Source organism: Pan troglodytes, chromosome 3 (genome assembly GCF_028858775.2).
Source record: "Pan troglodytes isolate AG18354 chromosome 3, NHGRI_mPanTro3-v2.0_pri, whole genome shotgun sequence".
NCBI classification, from domain to species: Eukaryota; Metazoa; Chordata; class Mammalia; order Primates; family Hominidae; genus Pan; species Pan troglodytes.
The window spans coordinates 48,534,520-48,555,353 of record NC_072401.2 but is presented as its reverse complement, the minus strand read 5'-3'; the positions used below and the strand labels follow the sequence as shown (position 1 = coordinate 48,555,353).

General features: G+C 38.9%; 1 protein-coding gene across 6 annotated transcripts in view; it reads right to left on the bottom strand.

Annotated features, from left to right (window-relative positions):
- Window positions 1-20,834, bottom strand: part of RASGEF1B (RasGEF domain family member 1B) — a 620,736-nt gene that overhangs the window by 165,083 nt on the left and 434,819 nt on the right. For 5 of the 6 annotated variants that reach the window (XM_009447655.5, XM_054682937.2, XM_054682934.2 and 2 more), the window contains one exon: window positions 11,109-11,192. In XM_009447655.5, the coding sequence (XP_009445930.2) occupies window positions 11,109-11,192 (84 nt within the window). Of the gene's footprint in view, window positions 1-9,888; window positions 9,989-11,108; window positions 11,193-20,834 lie in introns of those variants that run through there. The other variant, XM_054682939.2, reaches the window with a different exon arrangement.

Genomic DNA, 20,834 nt, shown 5'->3' with positions numbered 1-20,834 from the left:
ACATAGTAAGCACTCAATATATTTATTATTATTCATAATAAGATCTGTATAAATGTGAAATGAGCTGCCTCACAAGGCAGAAAGTTCCCTATCACTGGAGATATTTACAGGAGGATTGGCAGATGTTTGTAGAACAGATTTAAGCAACAGATGGGAAGTTAGAGTAGGTGACATTTAAATGACCTTCCAGCACTGAATAAGTCTGTCTGTATCCCTTAAGACTGGAATAACTTCTTTAGTATGTTTCAAAATACCTAGCACTATCGATCAAATGATATGCATCTAATACAATTGATAAAACTTTGTTGGTTATATCATTATAAATGTGGTTTCCCCATAGTAAGAGTTGTTCCATGCCGAAATGAAAGTATGTGAGGATTTTGTTTTTTTTTTGTATCTCATATCCTCTAGAAGTATATCATTAAAATTTGTTTTTGTAATGATCAGTTTTGACTAAAACCCGAAACTACAATTTTAATGCAATAAGCTCTTCTTTGTGTGGTGTTTAAATTCATAGGTGCAAAGCTCTTATCTTTTCACACTTGGCATTCCCCTACCAGAATGCCTAACTTTAAACAGGTCAGATATTTTCAAGGTACAGGAAGCCTAGGTTTCTTCTGTGATTGGTCTCATATCAAAAGTCAAGCTGGAGTCAGTAACCATTTTTCCTTCTCTTTATACATACAGCATCTGGAATTGCTAATCACATTTATCACTCTTGCCTACTAAAGGCACAGCAGGCAGTTCTAACTCCCATTGCAATTCTCTTCAATAAAATCGATTGGGTAGAATCGCCTAAATTGTTTAATATGCCTATCTTCCTCAATTATCTCATTGTTATCAGTTAATAGAGAGGAATTCACACTGGCCGAGGCTTGAGTCTTTGTGGTCTTAACTGATAAAAATCTTTCCTTTCCTTAAGATGAGTTTTAGCATAGTAATAGGCATTAATCATCTGTAAGGAAAAGAAGTGTTTTATTTTCCTCATTAATGAAGTTAAGAGTCTGGTGCTCTGGCTGGAGAATGAAAAAATATACAAGTGAGAAGAAGAGTTCTGAAGTCTAGGTTTGAATGAGCTCTGCATTATCAGTATGTGGTGACATGAATAGAAAAGGTATTCACAGGCACAAGCAGGATTTCTGGACCATGCCGTGCCTAGTATGTGCCACACATTCAAGACAAAGATTAGAGACACACTCATTACTCAGAGGAGACAATTACATGCTATTTCAACTGAGTGAGAACAACACTGTAATAAAAGAAAGTGCAAGGTACAGTTTTAACCCAGAACAGAGGTTCTAGCAGTGGAGGAAAAGAAGTGGAGGTGAATTGTAAGATAGATTTTTTTGAAAGAGAAAGGAACTGGACAAGAACAAGCAGAAGGAGCAGGGTGAACAACGGCACCAAGTTGTGAAGTTGAGACTGGGGTACAGCATTGGAGGCAATGGGCAGTGGGCACTGAGGCCAGGGGTAGATACATCCCACATGGCTCCCTCTGCCATCCAGAGATGCGGACCAACTCAGAAGCCAATAGGATGCCATTCCACATCTTAGTGGAGAAAGTAAGTTGATCATATTTACAACTTGTCTGCAGTGTCCAGATGAGAGATGATGAGGGCCATAAATAGAGATTTCATAATGAGGAAGGAGACAGCGAGATGTTAAGGACCAAGCACCATCTGAATTTGGTGGCTAACTGAATGCACGAGAAGGAAGGAATTGTGGATGACACCCAGATATCTGGCCTGAATTGCTGGGTAGAAGATAGGACCATTCAGTGAGGGAGAAACAGAACATTTGTAGAGCACGAGAAGCAGAAGGGAAAGAGAAGCTAACTAGTTTAGTTCTGAACAGGTTGAGTAAATGAACCAACAGAATAAAGACAACTGCTCAAAGGGAGAGAGTTGATTTACATACACACACAAAAAACACAACCAGCACTTTGGGAGGCCAAGGCAGGTGGATCACCTGAGGTCAGGAGCTTGAGACCAGCGTGAACAACATGGAGAAACCCCGTCTCTACTAAAAATACAAAATTGGCCAGGTGTGGTGGCGCACGCCTATAATCACAGCTACTCAGGAGGCTGAGGCAGGAGAATTGATTGAACCCGGGAGGCAGAGGTTGTGGTGTGCCAAGATTGTGCCATTGCACTCCAACCTGGGCAACAAAAGCAAAACTCCATCTCAAAAAAACAAAAACAAAAACAAACAAACAAACAAACAAAAAACACAAAGTGCACCAGGGATGGAACACTGGGTAACACAACATTGAAGGTATTGTAAGAGAGACCAAGAAGGTCAGATGAGAATTAGAATGGTCTGCTCTCATAAAACCCAAGAGAGGAACAACTTTCCAGAAGAGGGCAATTGAGTCAAATGCTGTGAAGATCAAGTCAGAGAAGAATTGGAATGTATTCTCTGGGTTTGGCGGTTAGGGGTTTCCTACCAATCCTGGCAAGATCACCTTCACTGGTGCTGTGAATGAAGGAAACAACTAACTTCCTTTCACAAAGCATAAGAACATTTTCATTTTCTCCTTTCTCTCTCTCCCTGTTTTTTTTTTTTTTTTTTTAGAGATGAGGTCTCACCATGTTGCCCAGACTGGAGTGCAGTGGCTGCTTTCAAACAATCCTCCCACCTCAGCCTCCTGAATAGCAGGGATTACAGGCACAGGTCATAGGGCTTGGCTTCTATTTTGTTTTAATCTCAACATAACATCTCTTATGGCTGATTCTTTTTGAAACTCCTTAGTGTAAAAATTGTAGTTTCTGACTTTTCCAAATGAATAGAGCCTTTCAAGCGTTATCATTCTGTAAGCAACTGTCTTTTAAGGTAAAGTTAAATTTTCCAGTAAGGAATTCATTAGAGAGGTTTCAGAAGGCATGTAATAAAAAGCAACCTGAACCCAGGTAATCAGAAAACATGGATCTCGGATTCATCAGTGTGAGAATTGCTTTCCTTTCCTTCTTCTGCCACTCCCTCTCCTTAACAAGCAGCTACTATGTGAAAAGAATTGTGCTTGGTGCTTTGGGGACATTAATAGAGCATGATCCTGCACCACTTCAGCCCCTAGTCAAGGAGATTACAAGCCAGAGCAAAAGACAGATGTGCAATCAAACAACCTTAAAATAAGGTGGGCTGAAATAAATGTTCACAATGGTGCAAGCAAAGTCCTATGAAAGTAATCCCCCATCTTTTATGAAATACAGGAAGTGACCTTTAAAAACACAGACACAACTGGGGAGTTCATCGCTCCACTAATTACCTCCCTACTGTTCAGACCATAAACTTTTATGCGATCTGCTCTCTGTTCACCTCATTTGTACTCATTTATTTTAACAGGCATCCAAGCTGCCTATATGCAAAAACTTTACAGGCATTAGTGGTGAGTGGAGATTTTAGCTCTACCCTTGACTTGATTGTAATTCTTTCATTAAACTGAACTTTAATGATATTTAATAATATCACTTTGAGTCTTTTCATTGACAGTGTTAAAGTTCTGAAAATTAAATGCATAACCTCATGGATTAGGTGAACACTAAGCCTCCTTCTCCCAGAGGAGATAAATTGGGACACCTAAATATACGGAATGGCTTCTGAAGAATACTATTTTGATCTGAGTAACCTCATGGTGACATCTTTGCAGCTCATACTCCCTTTAAATTTCTTTGTAAAACAACTGCTTTTAAAGGATCAGCCTAAGGCTGCATGCTCACACATTATTTCCCATTTGTGCACAGTTGCTATTTATAACTGGGGCCCTTTAGAAAATGAAAATCTAAGGTTGGCTAACTGTAGCCAGAGTGACCCATAATATAAGCCAGGTCATACTTTTTTTGGCATCCTTCTGTGTCCTCTCAGGAAACTTTGATTATATTTCAACTAGGAATAGGAAAGAGATTGTCCAAATAAAAAAGCACTTCTCTAGCAGGTGGTTAAGACATAGGTTCTTGAGTCAGCATGCCTGGGTCTGAATGCCAACGTACCATTTATTAGCTTTGTGACTTTGAACAAGTTGTTTATCACCTAGGCTTCATCTGTAAGATGATTAAATGAGATAATGCTTATAAAGAACTTACGTTAGTGTTTGGCACAGAGTCCTCAAACAATAGTAATTGTTGTAATAATTATTATTTCTGTTATCATTTATACAAAATTGCCCTGGATTACAGTTTATAGCACACTGCCTCACACATGGTAGGTATTCAATGTCTGTTTATTTCTTAGTGGATGCTTGGCTAGCTTTCAGCTGAGAATGCAATATTTCCAGGGAGTGCTTCCTTTGGCTTTCTCAAGAGTACTGGGAAGATAACAAAAGGAACTCAAGGGCAAGGAGATTGGGAAGGTAGCAAAACTGCCTTAATTCTGTATTAATCCTGCTGATGATTCAGTGGTGCGGCTTCACAGAGCTCAGTGATTTTTTTTTTTCCTATCTATGTGAAAAGAGGGTATATGCATCCTATGGCAGCCTTAGGTCATGTGTTTTGACTACTCTCAGGTGGTACAAATTAAAGTTTCTTTTTCCCTCAGTAATACACCAGGCCATCTACTTAGCATTTTTCCATCAGAAGTTCCACTTGATATTTTTCACCTGGGTTCTGGAAGAGACATTAGGGTGGTGTTAATGGAAAAGTATCAGCACATTGCGACAAGGAAAGAATAAACAATATCTCTGTAATACAAATATGACTCTGTGCCCTTTGATAGCAGCACATTCCACAGCAGCAAGGATCTGAGGATGGTGTGTGTTGTGTTCGTGTGCACATGCTGTTAACAAAACATTTATTTATATTTAAACATCAGTATATGGTGATGTGTATGTGCATTTAGTCCATACATGTTGTACCATATGTTTTAACCTTTAAAGATAAGCTGTAAAGCAGGATCAGAAGAACAAGAATGATACCTGTTTCTCACGTTTATTGTTTCTCAGTTTTATAGTGGGGAGGCATCTACATACTTCTAAAATTAATCAATTTATAAGCCTAATAAATATTCTACAGATATTAATTGTTCACATTTCATTTATTTTCTTTGGCTTTTGAGAGCTAACATTAAATAGTTTTATCCTTAAAGGAGGACATAAAATGAATTGCCATTGGCTTAAGCTCATTTGTTAAATTTTATTACAACTCTTCTGAGTTTATCGAGTCTATTTATAGAACCATCTTGCCTGTTAGGAATGTTAGGGTGGATAAACTTCTCACCTTAATGCATTAGACTGTATTTTTTTACCCAGTTGAACTCCTACAGATGGAATTAATGTAGTAAACTTCAGCCTAGGTTATGCTTGGGTGGTAGTGAGAACCCAGGACTCTAAATTTAAGAGATCTATAGTCCCCCCTCTGATTATTTAATATTTACAAGACAGTACAGATAATACTGATTTTAAAAATTATTTGTCCTTAGTCAAATATAGTAAGCCACTAACATAGAATACTACTTCAAAAACCATTATGAATGAGGATAAGAAGATGAAAATACCTAACTGAATAACAAACTAAAATTTTGCATTCATTTCACCATCAACAGACAGGCACTACCTGGCTACTATGTACATATCACGGTTTCAGACATTTAGGGGAAAGGCAGGATGAAAAAAATCTGCCATGGACTCTAGTGTATGATAGTAACCATTGCCTTTTTAGAGGGTTAATCTATTAAGCCAAAACAATAAGTATTACTTCATGTTAAATAAAAAAAGAATGGATCTAGAATGAAGTATGAGGTACTGATTTACTGTTCCCATAGAAAGCCTGTGTGATAGAGTTATAGCAAAAGCTGGAGTCCAAGATTGTTGCCCTAGGGAATCCAAACCTGCCTCAGATAATGAAATAGAATATTATGTGAAATACAGACATGAAACTATTTGTGAATATCCCCAAACTAATGACACCTCCTACCTACAGTAAGTATCCTTGGAAGAATTGTTTGATAGACAATGGACTTCACTACAGTGGACAAACAGCTAGTATCAATAGAAACATTATTTGATAGAAAATGGACTCGAGTTTGAGTAGTTTCAGTAGAATCTGTTTGCCTCAGTTCTAAGGAGAATTTCTTTGAGATTAGATACCTAGGTTTACTACCTTCAGAACTGAAAGACAGGGCTCTCTGCTAAGCAGAGTCCTGCTCACCACCATGTTCTTCAAGCCAGAAGTTAGCTTATCTGCCTCTTCTTTCTCAACGAGGCTGGATTTAGGAAATGGGTGCTAACAAGTTAGCATCTCCATTCCTTTCACTGCTATTTATTGTATCAGGTTCTCTCAGTGACTTCCCACAGAACAGGCAGCCTACTCTCTGCTCTGTGTAATTGTGCAGTAAGATATTATTGCTGCCACAGTAATAATGACCAAAATAGTAGTGGCATAAACCAAACGGAAGTGTATTTCTGTCTTAGGCAATTATAGTCAGAGCACAAGCAGCCAAGTGTTCTATGGAATCAGAGACCTCAACTTTTCAATGTTGTTTCTCTGCCCTTCTCTCTTGGTCTCAGGTGGCTGGTCTAGCTTCTGTTACCACATCTGTATTCCAGCTAACATAAGGGGCAGGGCTTTTTTATAAAGGACATGACCTGTAAGTTACATACATCATGTCCACTCACATCCCATTGGCCATAATCTAGCCATATAGCCACATCTAGCTGCAAGGGAGGCTGATAAATGTGCTTTTTATCTGGGTGGCCATATGCCCAACTGAAGCTTCCATTATTTTAGAAGAAAAAAATGGACTATTTGACTGGAAGCTTTTCTTCACCTCATCACAAAAAGCTACAGAAGAAAATTACTTGGCTTAACACATTTTGCCTCAGTGACCAGAAGCTAAACGTATAGCAAAAGAGTTCCAGCCAAATCAGGGGTACTCACAGAAAAACTAAGATCATGTTCTTATACAACTATAGTAGTTGTTATGACTTGCTTTGCTAAGAATCAATATCTTCCAATTATTCCACACACGACTTTCAGTATTTTTTGGAAGCAGCAGTAGTCAATACACTAGTTATTGAGTTGACTTCTCCATCTTCTTGGGTCACTGACAGCCCTAAATAATGAATATGATGTCTCAAGGCACCTGTGGAATTAGTGCTGTCCATCCATATCTAGCCATAATATAATAATATAATGTTCAGTAATTTTGAACAGCCTGTGACTTACTTGACTACTCTTAAAATGGTCCCCATTAGCTAAGCTAAACATTTTTTGCTAGGAAAAATTGTGTGGTGGTAAAAGAAGCTAAAGATTAATCTATGAAAAGGACACCTCTAATTTTTTCTTCCCATGGAGGCTTCCCAACTTTGAAATAAAGCAGATCTGTGTTTTGTTGATTCAAAGTTCACCAGTTCCTTTCTTTTTAATCTGTTGTTTATCCAGTTACTTCCACCTGGCTCCTTCAGTTTCCCTTTCCCTCACTCAGAAATACAGAACGCCTAGGGAGTCTTGTTTACTTTCTTAGACATCCTTTCATTTAATAACACTGCTATCCTTCAAAGCAGTTTATCTCTCCATTTCCTTCTGGTCAAATAAAATAATTTTATTTATTACTTTTTTTTTTGGATTGAGGACAAGTCAATCAGATTAAGGTGTCTCCTAAATTCTGTTGAGAAAGGCAAGTTGGCAGCCATGGTCATGGGCAGCCCCTTATTCAGAGCAGTTGTTTGCTTGTGTATCTGGAGAAACCTGCACAGTTTGCTGAGGTCATCGCATTTTACTTGGTTGTTTTAACTTGGCATGATATGCACAATACCTTGCCAGTAGCACCAATGAGAATTTTGCAGAGAGCCTGGTAATTTTTTATGTTAACCTCTAATGTTACCTATTTCCCTCAGTTCCTGCTTTAGTTTTCATCATCATTGTCCAATTCCCTTTCAGTAGTCTACTTTGAATCTCCCATTAATTTATTAAAATCCTGCAATTCTTTTTGCATTTATTATTGGCCTGTGCAACCACTAGGAGTAACATGTTTACTGTAAAATATGTTAAAGTTTACTCTGTTTTAGTTCATCCTCCAAAGTATCTCCTATAGATTACAAAGAAAAGTCTTCTAGCTGTAACATTGTGGGATTTGATGGAATAAGTTCAGCTGGAGATTTCACAACACAATATTTAGCAGCTGCAAAGGAAAGGAAGACAAAGCTGCCAGGTTATCCCCAGGAAATCCCAAGACACATATTTTTAACATTTGCATTCTTATTTACATAAATTTGTATGTTTCATTCAAAAGGCTCTGACTCCAATTATGTAAAATAAAACACTCGATTTCTCTTTATCTGACGGGTAGATAACCACATATTCTAGGCTTGCTTGCCTGTTGCCCAGAGTGATTTCTCTGGCTTCTTCCTCTCTGCTCCAAGAGTTTCTCCCCATTATGCCTACCCTCTCATCACAACCATTAAGGAAAAGAGTTATCATTTAGTTTTAAGATTTGAGCTGGCTCCAAAATGTTATTTTCTATCATGTGCTCACATTGAAATCCTCTGTTTTCCAATTGTGGGTTTTCACAAAACACCCCCTTCCCCCACAGCAACAACAAAATGCTGATCCCTGATTCAGCTTGGAGGATCATTGTTTGGGTGGTGAAAATCCCATCTTGAGCCAGCTTTCAGCCTTACCCTCGAAATTTCTTGGTAGTGAGGAAGATAGTTTGGATTCTGGGCAGATTAACCATAGGTTTCAACTATCCACCCAAATGCTGCCTTCCATGGGCCCCTATAATTATAGATTGACTCTGTTTACATTTTTTAGCGTCATTTCTCCCCTCCAGGTAGATGAATATCAAAGCTGACTGCAAAATAAATTCATTAGAGTAATTTATAGCAAGTATATTAAGCCCATAAGCCAGAGCTACGATAAAAGAGAGCAAGAGCGTCCTTTGGGAGCGATCTCACTCGACCCAGAACAGTCCTGGTGACACCGTACAGAAAGCCCATCTGCTAACCGCCCCAGTGGGGAAGGAGGGCCCGAGAATCACACAGAGAGACAATATCGCAGAACCATGCATGGTCATACTGTGCTAAATTCACTTCCCCTCTCTGAAAAGCATTTCAAAAAGCCACTCCCTAACATCTGTATACTGCTGCTTCTGTTCCTCCTCATGCCTAGAAAACCAGGGAGTAAACTCCGGACCACATACTGAATTGAAATGAAATTTAGTCAAGCGACCCCTGAGGGGTTCATTGACTTTTGACCTTCGCCTTTGAAAAGGCTTCTCTCTGTCTCCACAGACAAACTGGTGATCTATTTAGAGGCTATATAAACAATGTCAAAATATGGGGGCTAGAGGGGACAGCCATGGGGGCAAGGCTGTGAATATTGGAACAGTTAGCAACACATTCTGTGACATCCAGGGTGTGTTTTGTTGTCGGTTGGTTGCTTTAATCTTTGGGCGAAAGGATATTCCTCTTACTTGGAACTGAAGTCAGCAGAGGGGAAGTGCAGACCTCACCAAACACAAAATACAGAAACACAGTCCCAAGAAACTAGGGTTGCTCCCCTGCTACGCCTGCAAAATGTCAGCCTCGCTGACAGCACAGACAGGCGGCTTCTGCTTCACCCGGGATTTCACACTCCGCATACAGCTGCCTTGGCAGGACTTGTGGCCAAGGCAAAATTACCAGGAATTAGCTAGGAAAACAGATTCGTTTCCTCTAAAAACTGCAAAAAAACCCCCTCTGGTTCTACCCACATATATCTATAAGAACACTATTTAAAGAATTTTTATTTGTTTGTTTTTGGCTTTTCCTGGCAGTGACTATGTTTCATACTAGATTTTGAATTGCGTGTGGTCCAGAGATGTACTGCAGTAGCAAAGGACAGGAAGGTGGTGAGAATCCCAAGGACACTGTGATCCTTCTGTTAAGGTATACCTGGAAGATATGCTTGATCTACTCACCAGAGTTTGGTTTCTCTTTCTGAAATACAACACCTCCTTCTTCTATTTCTTGAGATAAACAAATTGGGGATGTAGTTTCTCTAAGCTTACTAGTTAGCTTTTCATTTATTCATGTATTCAATTCATTTGCATAACTCCTTGAGTGCCTGAATACACAGTGGACAAAATAGGTAAAAATTAAAAAAAAATTCCTTGCTTTTGCAGATTTATATTAAATTATTTAGGCAGGACGCGGTGGCTCACGCCTGTAATCCTAGCACTTTGGAAGGCTGAAGTGGGTGGATGGCCTGAGCTCAGGAGTTCGAGACCAGCCTGGGCAACATGGCGAAACCCCGTCTTTACTAAAAATACAAAAAATTAGCCAGGTGTGATGGCACATGCCTGTAGTCCCAGCTACTCGGGAAGCTGAGGCATAAGAATTGCTTAAACCCAGGAGGCGGAGGTTGCAGTGAACTGAGATCGCACCACTGCACTCTAGCCTAGGCAACAGAGTAAGACTCTGTCTCCAAAAATATATATAAATAAATAAATAAATTATTTTATCTTTGTGACAGCCCCATGAGGCAGGTACCATTATAATGAGTTTTTGTTTGATTGGATCTTTTTTTTTTTTTTTTAACAGGGGACTTGCTAAAGTCACACAGCCCGTGAATGGCAGACCTGTGACTTGAAGCCAGGTGGGCTGGCTTCAGAGAGCCCCACACTCTTCCTTTAGGGTGCTATACTCCCCAGTGGGACTGATGGCTGTGACTGCAGGTCCAGAACAGGAGCAGTTCAAGCATATACCTGTAGTTTCTAGAGGCAAAATCTTTAAGTCTGAAAGATAGTTTAAATGACAAATATTGTACAGTTAGTATTGTGGCTGATTTCCACATGAAGATGTCAGTGACTAAAAGCACCCTCTTTCTTATAAGTTTCCATAGGCAGGGGAAGGTGAATCAGAGTGGAGAGATCAGAAGAGTGAAGGAAGATGGGGAGGATGCCATTGGGATGTGGAGACCGACACTGAGGACAGGGACTCTCGGATCAAAGTTTTCTCAGACTCAACATTTTGCCCGAGAAAGTCCTACTAAGGCCAACCAAATAGTACAAACTTTGAATTATACCAGTTACTTTTATAAGATCAATTTTATTATTTCACCGAAATAGCTCAAGGCAAAAAGAAATAACAGCCAACTGGCTCGAATCATCGTGTCTGATAAAAGTAGGTTCATTCTTACTTTGTCTATTGGCTTCTCAATCAGAGGGCTTGGAAAGCAAACTGGAGTTATGCTGCTGTACATGGAAGGTTTCCATTGCTGTTCCTGCAAGAAAGGAAACACAGAAAGGGAAATTTCAGGGATGTGCCTGGCTTTCCAGCTGCATGGATCCATTTCCCTGATACAACAGTGCCGCAAGCATTTAAACTTGATAGTTGTCACTTGAAATACTTGAGTCAGCATTTTTGCATGGTTTCTTTAGTTTGCAGCCTGTGCAAACCCATTTAAACTTGTACAGGGACACCATTTATGACATTTTGAGGGAACTAATTACACACATGTTGACATAAATTCAGAATATGTTCACCTCTTAAGATATCTTCTTAGAACATGAATCAGACTATGTGAATCTTTTAAAAAATAACTTTTCTAATATATCATTGCATAAAAACAATGACCCGGCCAGGCGCGGTGGCCCATGCATATAATCCTAGCACTTTGGGAGGCCGAGGTGGGCAGATCACTTGAGATCAGGAGTTCAAGACCAGCCTGGCCAACATGCAGAAACCCTGTCTCTACTAAAAATACAAAAATTAGCCAGGTATGTAATTCCAGCTACTCGGGAGGCTGAGGCAAGAAAATTGCTTGAACCAGGAGGCAGAGGTTGCTGTGTGCCAAGACTGTGCCACTGCACTCCAGCCTGGGCGACAGAGTGAGACTCCGTCTCAAAACAAACAAACAAACAAACGAAGTGACCCTATGTAACCCTCTGGTTTCCAAATCTTTGATTCCATATGGGATAATTTCCAAAGTACTCTACCTGCTATTTAGAGCCCTCCCAAAGAGTCTTTGCTTTTTCAGTTTTGACTCCAACTCTGCCCTATAGTTTACCCTAAATCTCAAGTCACATTGGCCCATGTTATTTTTGCGAATGTCTCCAATTTATGCTGTTCTTTATGCTGCTCACGATTCCTAAAATAGCCTTTCTGTAATATCTGCCTGTGAATTCCTACTTGTTCTATAAAGCCCAGCTCAAATTCCCTATGAAACATTTCACTATTGTTCTCTACTTCTTACTAGAGTCAGAATAAATTTCTCCCTACCAAGTCCCAAAATACTATTATTGGAGTGTGCTATGGTTTGAATGTGCCCCCCATAAGCTCCTATGTCAGAAACATAATTGCCTTTGTAAAAATATTAAGAGATGAAACCTTTAAGAGGTAACTAGGCTATCTGGGTTCTCCCCTCCTAAATAGATTAATGCTGTATTCATGGGGATGTGTTAAGTTATCTTTGGAGTAGGCACCTGATAAAAGTTCAACTCCCATTTTCTCTCTGTCTCATGTGCTCACTTCCTCACACCTTCCACCATGGGAGGGCCCTCACCAGATACTGGTGCTATAGTCTTGGATTTCCCAGCCTCCAGAACCATAAGCCAAATAAATAGCTTCTCTGTATAAATTACCCAGTCTGTGGTATTCTGTTATAGCAGCAGAAAATTGACTAAACAGAGTACTTGTGACTATCTGCTGTGAATGTGAGCTACAGAGGACAGAACACATGCTTTAGTTACCTTGTATCCTTCACAATCTAAAACAGATCTTATACAATGTATGTGCTCTTTTTTTTTCAATTAATTATTGCTTGTGTCAGCGGAATCTTTTTCTTTATGTCCTTACTAATTTCTAAAACACCCCAATAAATCCAGCTCTCTCCAACCTCCAGCCCCAGTTCTCACTACACACATTTTTCACCCACTTTTTTCAGTCTTGGTAGAGAAGACATCAAGAGACTTGTTATCGGGGGAAAAAAAAACTTAATAGTAGGCACCAATAAACCCCATAAAATAAAAATGAACTTCAAAAATTAATCAACAAATATTGACCCATTCCCACCCACACTGTCCATTAATTGGCTGTGTTTCTTGAGTAAAAGGAAGATATTTTTTTCCTGTGGACTTAGCAAGGAATGGAGTATGAACATCTGGAATCTCTACTCCTGCTGTTACTAATTATCTTACCCCCTTCCCCTAAGGCAAATTACTTGTACTCTCAAAGGGTGGCCCTGTCTGCAAATGTGGTTTGTGTTATTTACACACATCTCACAGGGTATTTTGAGACTAATTGCAATGATATCTGTGGTCTAGAAAGGCAAAGTATAATTCCTGGGGAACAGACCCTATAGTTTACCCTCAGGAGAAGCCATTCAAATTGCTAACTTCTTCCCGGGGCCTGAAAACAAGCGTTATAGTTGGGTTCTGAGAGACGCGGATTTCTGTCCATTAGGAGTTAAAGTGAGACCAGCAACTCATTTCACAGGTCATGTTCCAGCCATCAAAGAGTAATTACCATCAAACCCCACTGGCACAGGTCCCAACTATATTAGTGAATGCATGAATGAAAGTTTCAAAGGATACCATTACCAACTCCCACCTTCCAAAGGTAAAAAGATACTGAATGGTACCAGAGAAAAAGCCAAAATATATCAACTTAAGGTTGTAACTTTTTAAAAATGAAAATAACTGTTCAGTATCGATGATTGTGAAACATGATTCTGTTTCAAGGAAGTCAATCTGCAGAGGCAGTAGATGAATCTGAAGAACTCTGCCCTTCACTCTGAGGCTCCTCCAGTTGCTATGGCAACATGTAACTAGCTTTCTTAAGGTGTTATGCAGCCTGATTTTCTTTAGACCAAACATTCCCCTGATACATTTACACTGGGTATACCTAAGACCAAAACAACCCAGCAGTTGCAAAGCATAGATTTCTTACTTATAAATTATTTATTTGGTGGAAAAACGTAAGTCTGGGCCACACATAAGAGGGAACTTCTGAAACAGTGGGTTCATATGCAAAACACAGAACAATGAGGGACATATAGTTATTATTAAATAGCATTTCCCTTTTCCTATCCCCCATCCTCATTTCAGGCTTTTCCCACCTACAGGGTTTTGTATGTACTATGTATATATGTATTATATGTATTAGAGATATGGTGCATATGTATGTACACACACACAGTCTGGGTGACTGATGCTTAACAGTGTTTCACACTAACTCACCATTTGCTGAATGTGGGGGTGTGGACGCTGAGAATGGACTTGGAATAAGGAGACTAGCAGGGAATTACAGAAAAGTTGTTGAAGCCTCAGGCAAACCAGCCATCCTCTCCAGATCTCTGGAAAATGAGGGTAATTGTACCCTTATCTTCTTCCCATAATAACTTCAGAGCTACAGAACTCCAAAAAGCTACAGAACTTCTCAGAAATCTCTATGTGAAAGGTATCTGGTGCTATCTTTCCAGATTGGACCCCTAAAAGGAGACCAAAGAAGTTGTTAAGGCCTTGAACTGTAATTACTACCTTCAGTGTTTATCCTGATGCCTGAAATATAAGAGCAACTTCTGGTGCAAAAGGAAAGCGATAATCAAGGTTTTTAAGAAATAAAGATGTGAGGATCATCTGGCAAGCTCAGCTAGTTGATTGAGCAGTGGGATCAGACCAAGTGGCATCTGCTTAAGGCTGAGTCACCAGGCAGCCCAAATTATCCTAATAGTTCTGAAAGAATGCCTCCTCTCGCAGAAGTCTTGATTTTATACTCCATACAAAACAAGGATGTTCACATCCATCCAATGCCTGCTCCTCCTCCCCGCACCTCAAGGCTAGTAACGGTGTGTTCTGTTTTGAGATGGAAGCAGATTCTACCTTAAAGATTGCCATTCCCATCTCCAACCTCATCCTGTCACTCATTATTTAAGGAGCAAAAATAACTGTACCTTGCATCGGTAGAGAGCTTTCAACAAACTGATGACAAAGCACTTTGGTTGCTCCTCACACTGCTCAAAGGCTACGGGCTCTTTCTGGGGCCTAGGATATGGAGGGAGCTGTGACCTTTCAAATACTCAGAGGAAACAGAGGAAAAAGAAAATTCCTAAAAGGGGATGTGATGTAGATCATCACCACTGTCCTGGTCCCTGCTCTCTCTGGCCCCTCAACCTGGTTGTTGAGACCAACCAATAGGGCTTTGGGCTGGTCCCTCCCCTCACAGCTGGAGTTCCTCCCTTGGAAGGGTCAAGCACACAGACATAAAGCTGAGGTGGCCTTGGGAAGGGAGGAGAACTGGGTGGAGGGCGATTAAACGTTGACTCACTCAGGCTTGACCAGACTTCCTCCCTTTTCTACAGTCGAGTACAGTTTTTGGTGAACTTAAGTAAACTGTGCATACTGCTACACTTTCTTCCTTCCTTTTGGGCTATTATCACAGGCTTGCCAGCAGAAAGAAGGTCACAGGGGAGAACCAACTCACAAGCATTCTGGGTTTCCAGTTTTTTTTGGCAGGATCTTGTTAGAGCCTGACCTGCTAATGTACTCTTCAGCACCTCCCTCAGTACCCATTTCCCCTGAATGCTCTGCTAAATTTTTGCCTTTAAATTTCTATTTCCTGGTTGTTTTACATGCTGATTTTTAAAATGTCCCTTGTGCGGTTACCTTCCTTCCCCATGTTTCATGCATCTTCAGCACCACCTGTACTTACCACCAGGCTACAATTACAAAGAACATTAAAACGAGAAACACTCCACATTAATGGGACTTCTGAAAGAAGGCACCACATTCCCTTCACCATACTCACATATCTTGGAGTTTTCTGCCAGGCTTTATCCAAACGCATGTGTATTAAGCTAGAACACCACTTTGTATTAACCTCTTGTATCCACATAGCATCACATATTACATATTTTGTCTCGTTGCATAGTCTCTAGAGTTGTAATATTTAGTGACTATACAATGTTCCATCAGCATAGACTATAATGTATTTTATATCTTGATATATATTTTTATCATTTCCATTTTCTCCCTGTAATTACATATGCTCTTTTTTTTGCCTTTTGAATCATTTCTTAGAATATATTTCTAGAAGTAGGATTTCCAGGCCAAAAATATAGACATTTTTATGGCTCTTTTTATTTACTATCCAATTATTGCTTTTCAAAAGGATTGAACTGGTTTATACAGCTATCTCTAATATATACGCATATGTACTATATATTTATACATATATACATATGTACATGTGTACTATATATGTATATATATTAGAGGTATAGTACATATGTATGTACTATATATATGTATTTAGAGATATAGTACATATGTATGTACACACACACATCCAACTCTTTTTTGCTTAACAGCAAATCCCTGAGGAACTGCCATCATCAACCTCATATTTATAAGTTAGAAGACTAAACACCACAGAGGTGAAGTAACTCAGTGTCAGATGACCAATGTCCCTTTTATGAGCTTCACTGGCTTCAAGTGCCTGTACCCAATATGTTCCTGGTTTCAATGAGTAATCGCTGACTATGTCTCTATCCTGTAATTTCTTCAGCTTGTGTCACAGTGAGACAGTGAGCATGGAGTCGGAAATATGTCAGCTCCATAGCTTACTACCTTTGAGACTGTGAATAAGTTAATGAGCCTTGCTAAGCCTCAGTTTCCTCAAATGTAAAATGGAATAGTACCTATATCATAGGCTGGCTTGGAGGACTTTAAAATTCAGTCCAGCAAGTAAACTTACATAATAAGTGCTACTATTATTTTTCATGTTAATAAAAAACATTTTCTTGTTAGTCTTCCCTGGTGCCTTCTTCAGAGTAGAATAGCAGGTATCAGTGAATCTCTGTTATAATTTAATAAATAGATTTCCTCACCTATTGTCAATCAGCAAATATTTTCTAAGTACTGTAACTTAGCTCCTTGCTAATTTTATAAGAATTTTATATAAAAATATTTATTTATAAGTAATATACAAATTTATAGAAATGCAAATAAGCTAGAAATATTCCCCTTAGGAATAGGAACAAGACAAGGATGCCCACTCTCACCACTCTTTTTCAACATAGTACTGGAAGTCCTAACCAGAGAAATCAGACAATATAAAGAAATAAAAGTCATACAAATAGGAAAAGAACAAGTCAAATTATCTCTCTTTGCTGACAATATGGTTCTATGCCTAGAAAAACCTAAAGACTCTACCAAAAGGCTTCTACAACTGATAAGTGACTTCAGTAAAGTTTTAGGCTACAAGATGAATGTACAAAAATCAGTACTATTTCTATACAGCAATAATGTTCAAGCTGAGAGCCAGATCAAGAACACAATCCCATTTACAATAGCCGCAAAATTTAGTAAAATACCTAGGAATACATCTAACCAAGATGGTGAAAGATCTCTACAAGGAGAACTACGAAACACTGCTGAAATAAATCATCTGCCATCATGTGCCATCATGGATGGCACAAACAAATGGAAAAACATTTCATGCTTATGGATTTCAAGAATCAATATTATTAAAATGGCCATACTGCCCAAAGCAATCTACAGATTTAATGCTATTCCTATCAGACTAACAATGTCTAACAATTTTTTGCAGGAATAGAAAAAAAATTATTCTAAAATTCATATGGAACCAAACAAGAGCCTGCATAGCCAAGGAAATTCTAAGCAAAAAGAACAAAGCTGGAGGCATCACCTTACCCAACTTCAAACTATGATGTATGGCTACAGTAACCAAAAGAGCATGGTATTAGTACAAAAACAGAAATATAAACAGACCAGTGGAACAGAACAGAGAACTCAGAAATAAAGCTGACAACCTATGAACATCTGATCTTCGATAAAATTGACAAAAATAAGTAATAGGGAAAGGATTCCCTATTCAATAAATGGTGCTGGGATAACTGGCTAGCCATATGCAGAAGAATGAAACTGGACCCTATCTTTCACCATATACAATACTCAAAATGGGTTAAATATTTAAATGTAAGACCTCAAACTATAAGAATCCTAGAAGAAAACCTAGTAAACACCATTCTGGACATTGACCTTGGCAAAGACTTCATGACTAAGTCCTTAAAAGCAATTGCAACAAAAGCAAAAATTGACAAGTGGGGCCTAATTAAACTAAAGAGCTTCTGCACAACAAATGAAACTATCAACAGAGTAAACAGACAACCTACAGAATGAGAGAAAAGACTCACAAACTATCTGACAGAGGTCTAATATCCAGAATCTTTAAAAAACTTGATTCAATAATCAAAAACTGAATAACCCCATTAAAAAGTAGATAAAAGACAGGAACAGACACTTCTCAAAAGAAGACATACAAGTGACCGACAAACATGTGACAAAATGTTCAGCATCACTAATCATCAGAGAAATGTAAATCAAAACCACGAAGAGATACCAACTCACAACAGTCAGATGGCTATTATTAAAAAGTCAATAAACAACAAGTGCTGACAGGGCTGTGGGGAAAGGGGAACACTTATATACTGTTGTTGGGAATGTAAATTAGTTCAGCCACTGTGGAAAGCAGATTGGAGATTTCTCAAAGAACTTAAAACAGAACTACCATTCAACCCAGTAATCCCTTACTGAGTCTATATCCAAAGGAAAATAAATGATTCTACTAAAAAGACACATGAACACATACGCTCATTGCAGCATTATTCACAATAGCAAAGACATGCGATCAACTTGGGTGCCTGCCAACAGCTGCCTGGATGAAGGAAATGTGGTACATATACACCATGGAATACTACACAGCCATAAAAAGAATGAAATCATGTCCTTTGCAGCAACATGAATGCAGCTGGAGGCCATTATCCTAAACGAATTAACACAGAACAGAAAACCAAATACCACATGTTCTCACAAGTTGGAGCTAAACATTAGGTACTCATGGAAATAAAGATGGAAACAACCAACACTGGGGGACTACCAGAGTGGGGAGAGTGCAAGGAGGGCAGAGGCTGGAAAACTACGTATGGGGTACTATGCTTACTACCTGGGTGATAAGGTCATTCTTACCCCAAACTTCAGCATCATGCAATACACCCATGTATCAAACCTGCACATGTACCCCTGAAACTAAAAGTTGAAATTATTTTTTAAATGCTTAAATAAAAAGCATAACAATTATAAAAATTATAAAAGGTACAAAATAGATTATTTAGAAGTTTATTAGTTTAAATGAGTATGTTTACTTTTAAATTGTAAACATATCCAATACTTTTCTATTATAAATCATAATTATAAATATAAATTTTAAACTCATTTAAAATAAAACATACAATGAAAATTTCAACAATGAACAAATATTTTAAATATTTTTAAAAAGTAATCGAGTTAATAAAATAAGCATAGGCTTATAAAAGTAAGTGCTTATGAAATACATTTATGTCTGCTTCTAAGTTCCTTATAAATAAGATAATGATATAGTGAAAAGCACATTGTTGGCTTTGCAGTCTGAAGACCTGAATTTGAAAACTGGCTTTGACACTTACTTGACAAGTAACTTCTTTGTGGCTCATTTCTTCAGCAATAAAAAGTATAGTATATAATTTGTTTTTATTTTATTTTATTTGTTATAAAAAGGAAGATCCAATCTTCTTTATTTGTCTGAAAACAATCAACAATCTTTTATACATCTCTTTGGAATGTCAAACCATGACATGTGATATTACAGCGCACAATAGTCCATTCACTTGTATGACATAAACTCTAGATTCTATAGGCGTTTGGAAAAATAAGAAGGGAAATGAAAATAGGAAGTCATCTATTCAGACATGTGAAAGCATCACATAGAAGAAGAAATAATTTTCCTTAGTTCCCATATATCACTGGAGGTCAACTTCATACACAAAATCCCAGAACTAGGGAGTCCAAATGCAAACAGCTCATAACAGTGCTTTCAATAACAGGGAAAGAGGGAGGCAGGGACGCTGTAACCTGCATCTCTGCAGGTGGGAGCTGCTTGAGACTGGCAGCAGGTTTGGGGAAAGGTATTAACGGGTAAGAGGCATTTTATGGGTTAAATTACTTTCCCTCCAAGTTCATATGTCTTAAATCTTAGTACCTCAGAATATGACAAATATTAATATGACTGTATTTGGATGTAGGGTCTTTGAAGAGGTAATTAGTTAAAATGAGGTCATTAGGGTGGGCCCTAATCCAATCTGACTGGTGTCCTCATAAGAAGGGGAGATTAGCGTACAGATATGTACAGAGGAAAGACCATGTGAAGACTTGGGGAAAAGAACACCCATCTGCAAGGCTTCAGAAGGAACCAATACGGCCCATGCCTTGATGTCAGACTTTTAGCCTTCAGAAATATGAGGGGAAATAATTCTATTGCTTGAGATCCCCAGACTGTGGTACTATATTATGGTAGCCCTAGCCAACGAATACAAGGCATCCTAGGGAAAAAAAAAAAAAAAAAAAAGGGCTTCAATATGGGTGAAAACAACTCAGGGCAGAAGGTAGTCAGTGTAGGAAAGGTTTTCCAATGAACTGGGGAGAGGGTGTTGCAGTGACCAGTGACAAATCAGATGCAGACATCTGAAGGGGTGGGGTTCTGCATGGCAGTGCTGAGCAGGCACTGGAGATATCTTATGCCTTACCCTCAAGGAGGTCCCCAAAGTGTAGTTGGGGGAAGAGGTGAACAAATTCTATTTAAAAGAAGTGGTACATATTAAGACTAGAGGTATGCAGAAGATGCAGGGGGAGCAAAAGGAGGAACGTCTAACACAAAGGAACCCCCTGTTGCTGGGAGCCTTCCCGGAGGAGGTGACCCTGGAGCTGAGTATAAGGGGACAGAATAAAAGTTAGGTGACAATAAAGTGGTGTGGGGTGGGAGAGGATGGCAGGTCTGAGGATATGAAAAGAGATGTATGCTGTTTAAGGAG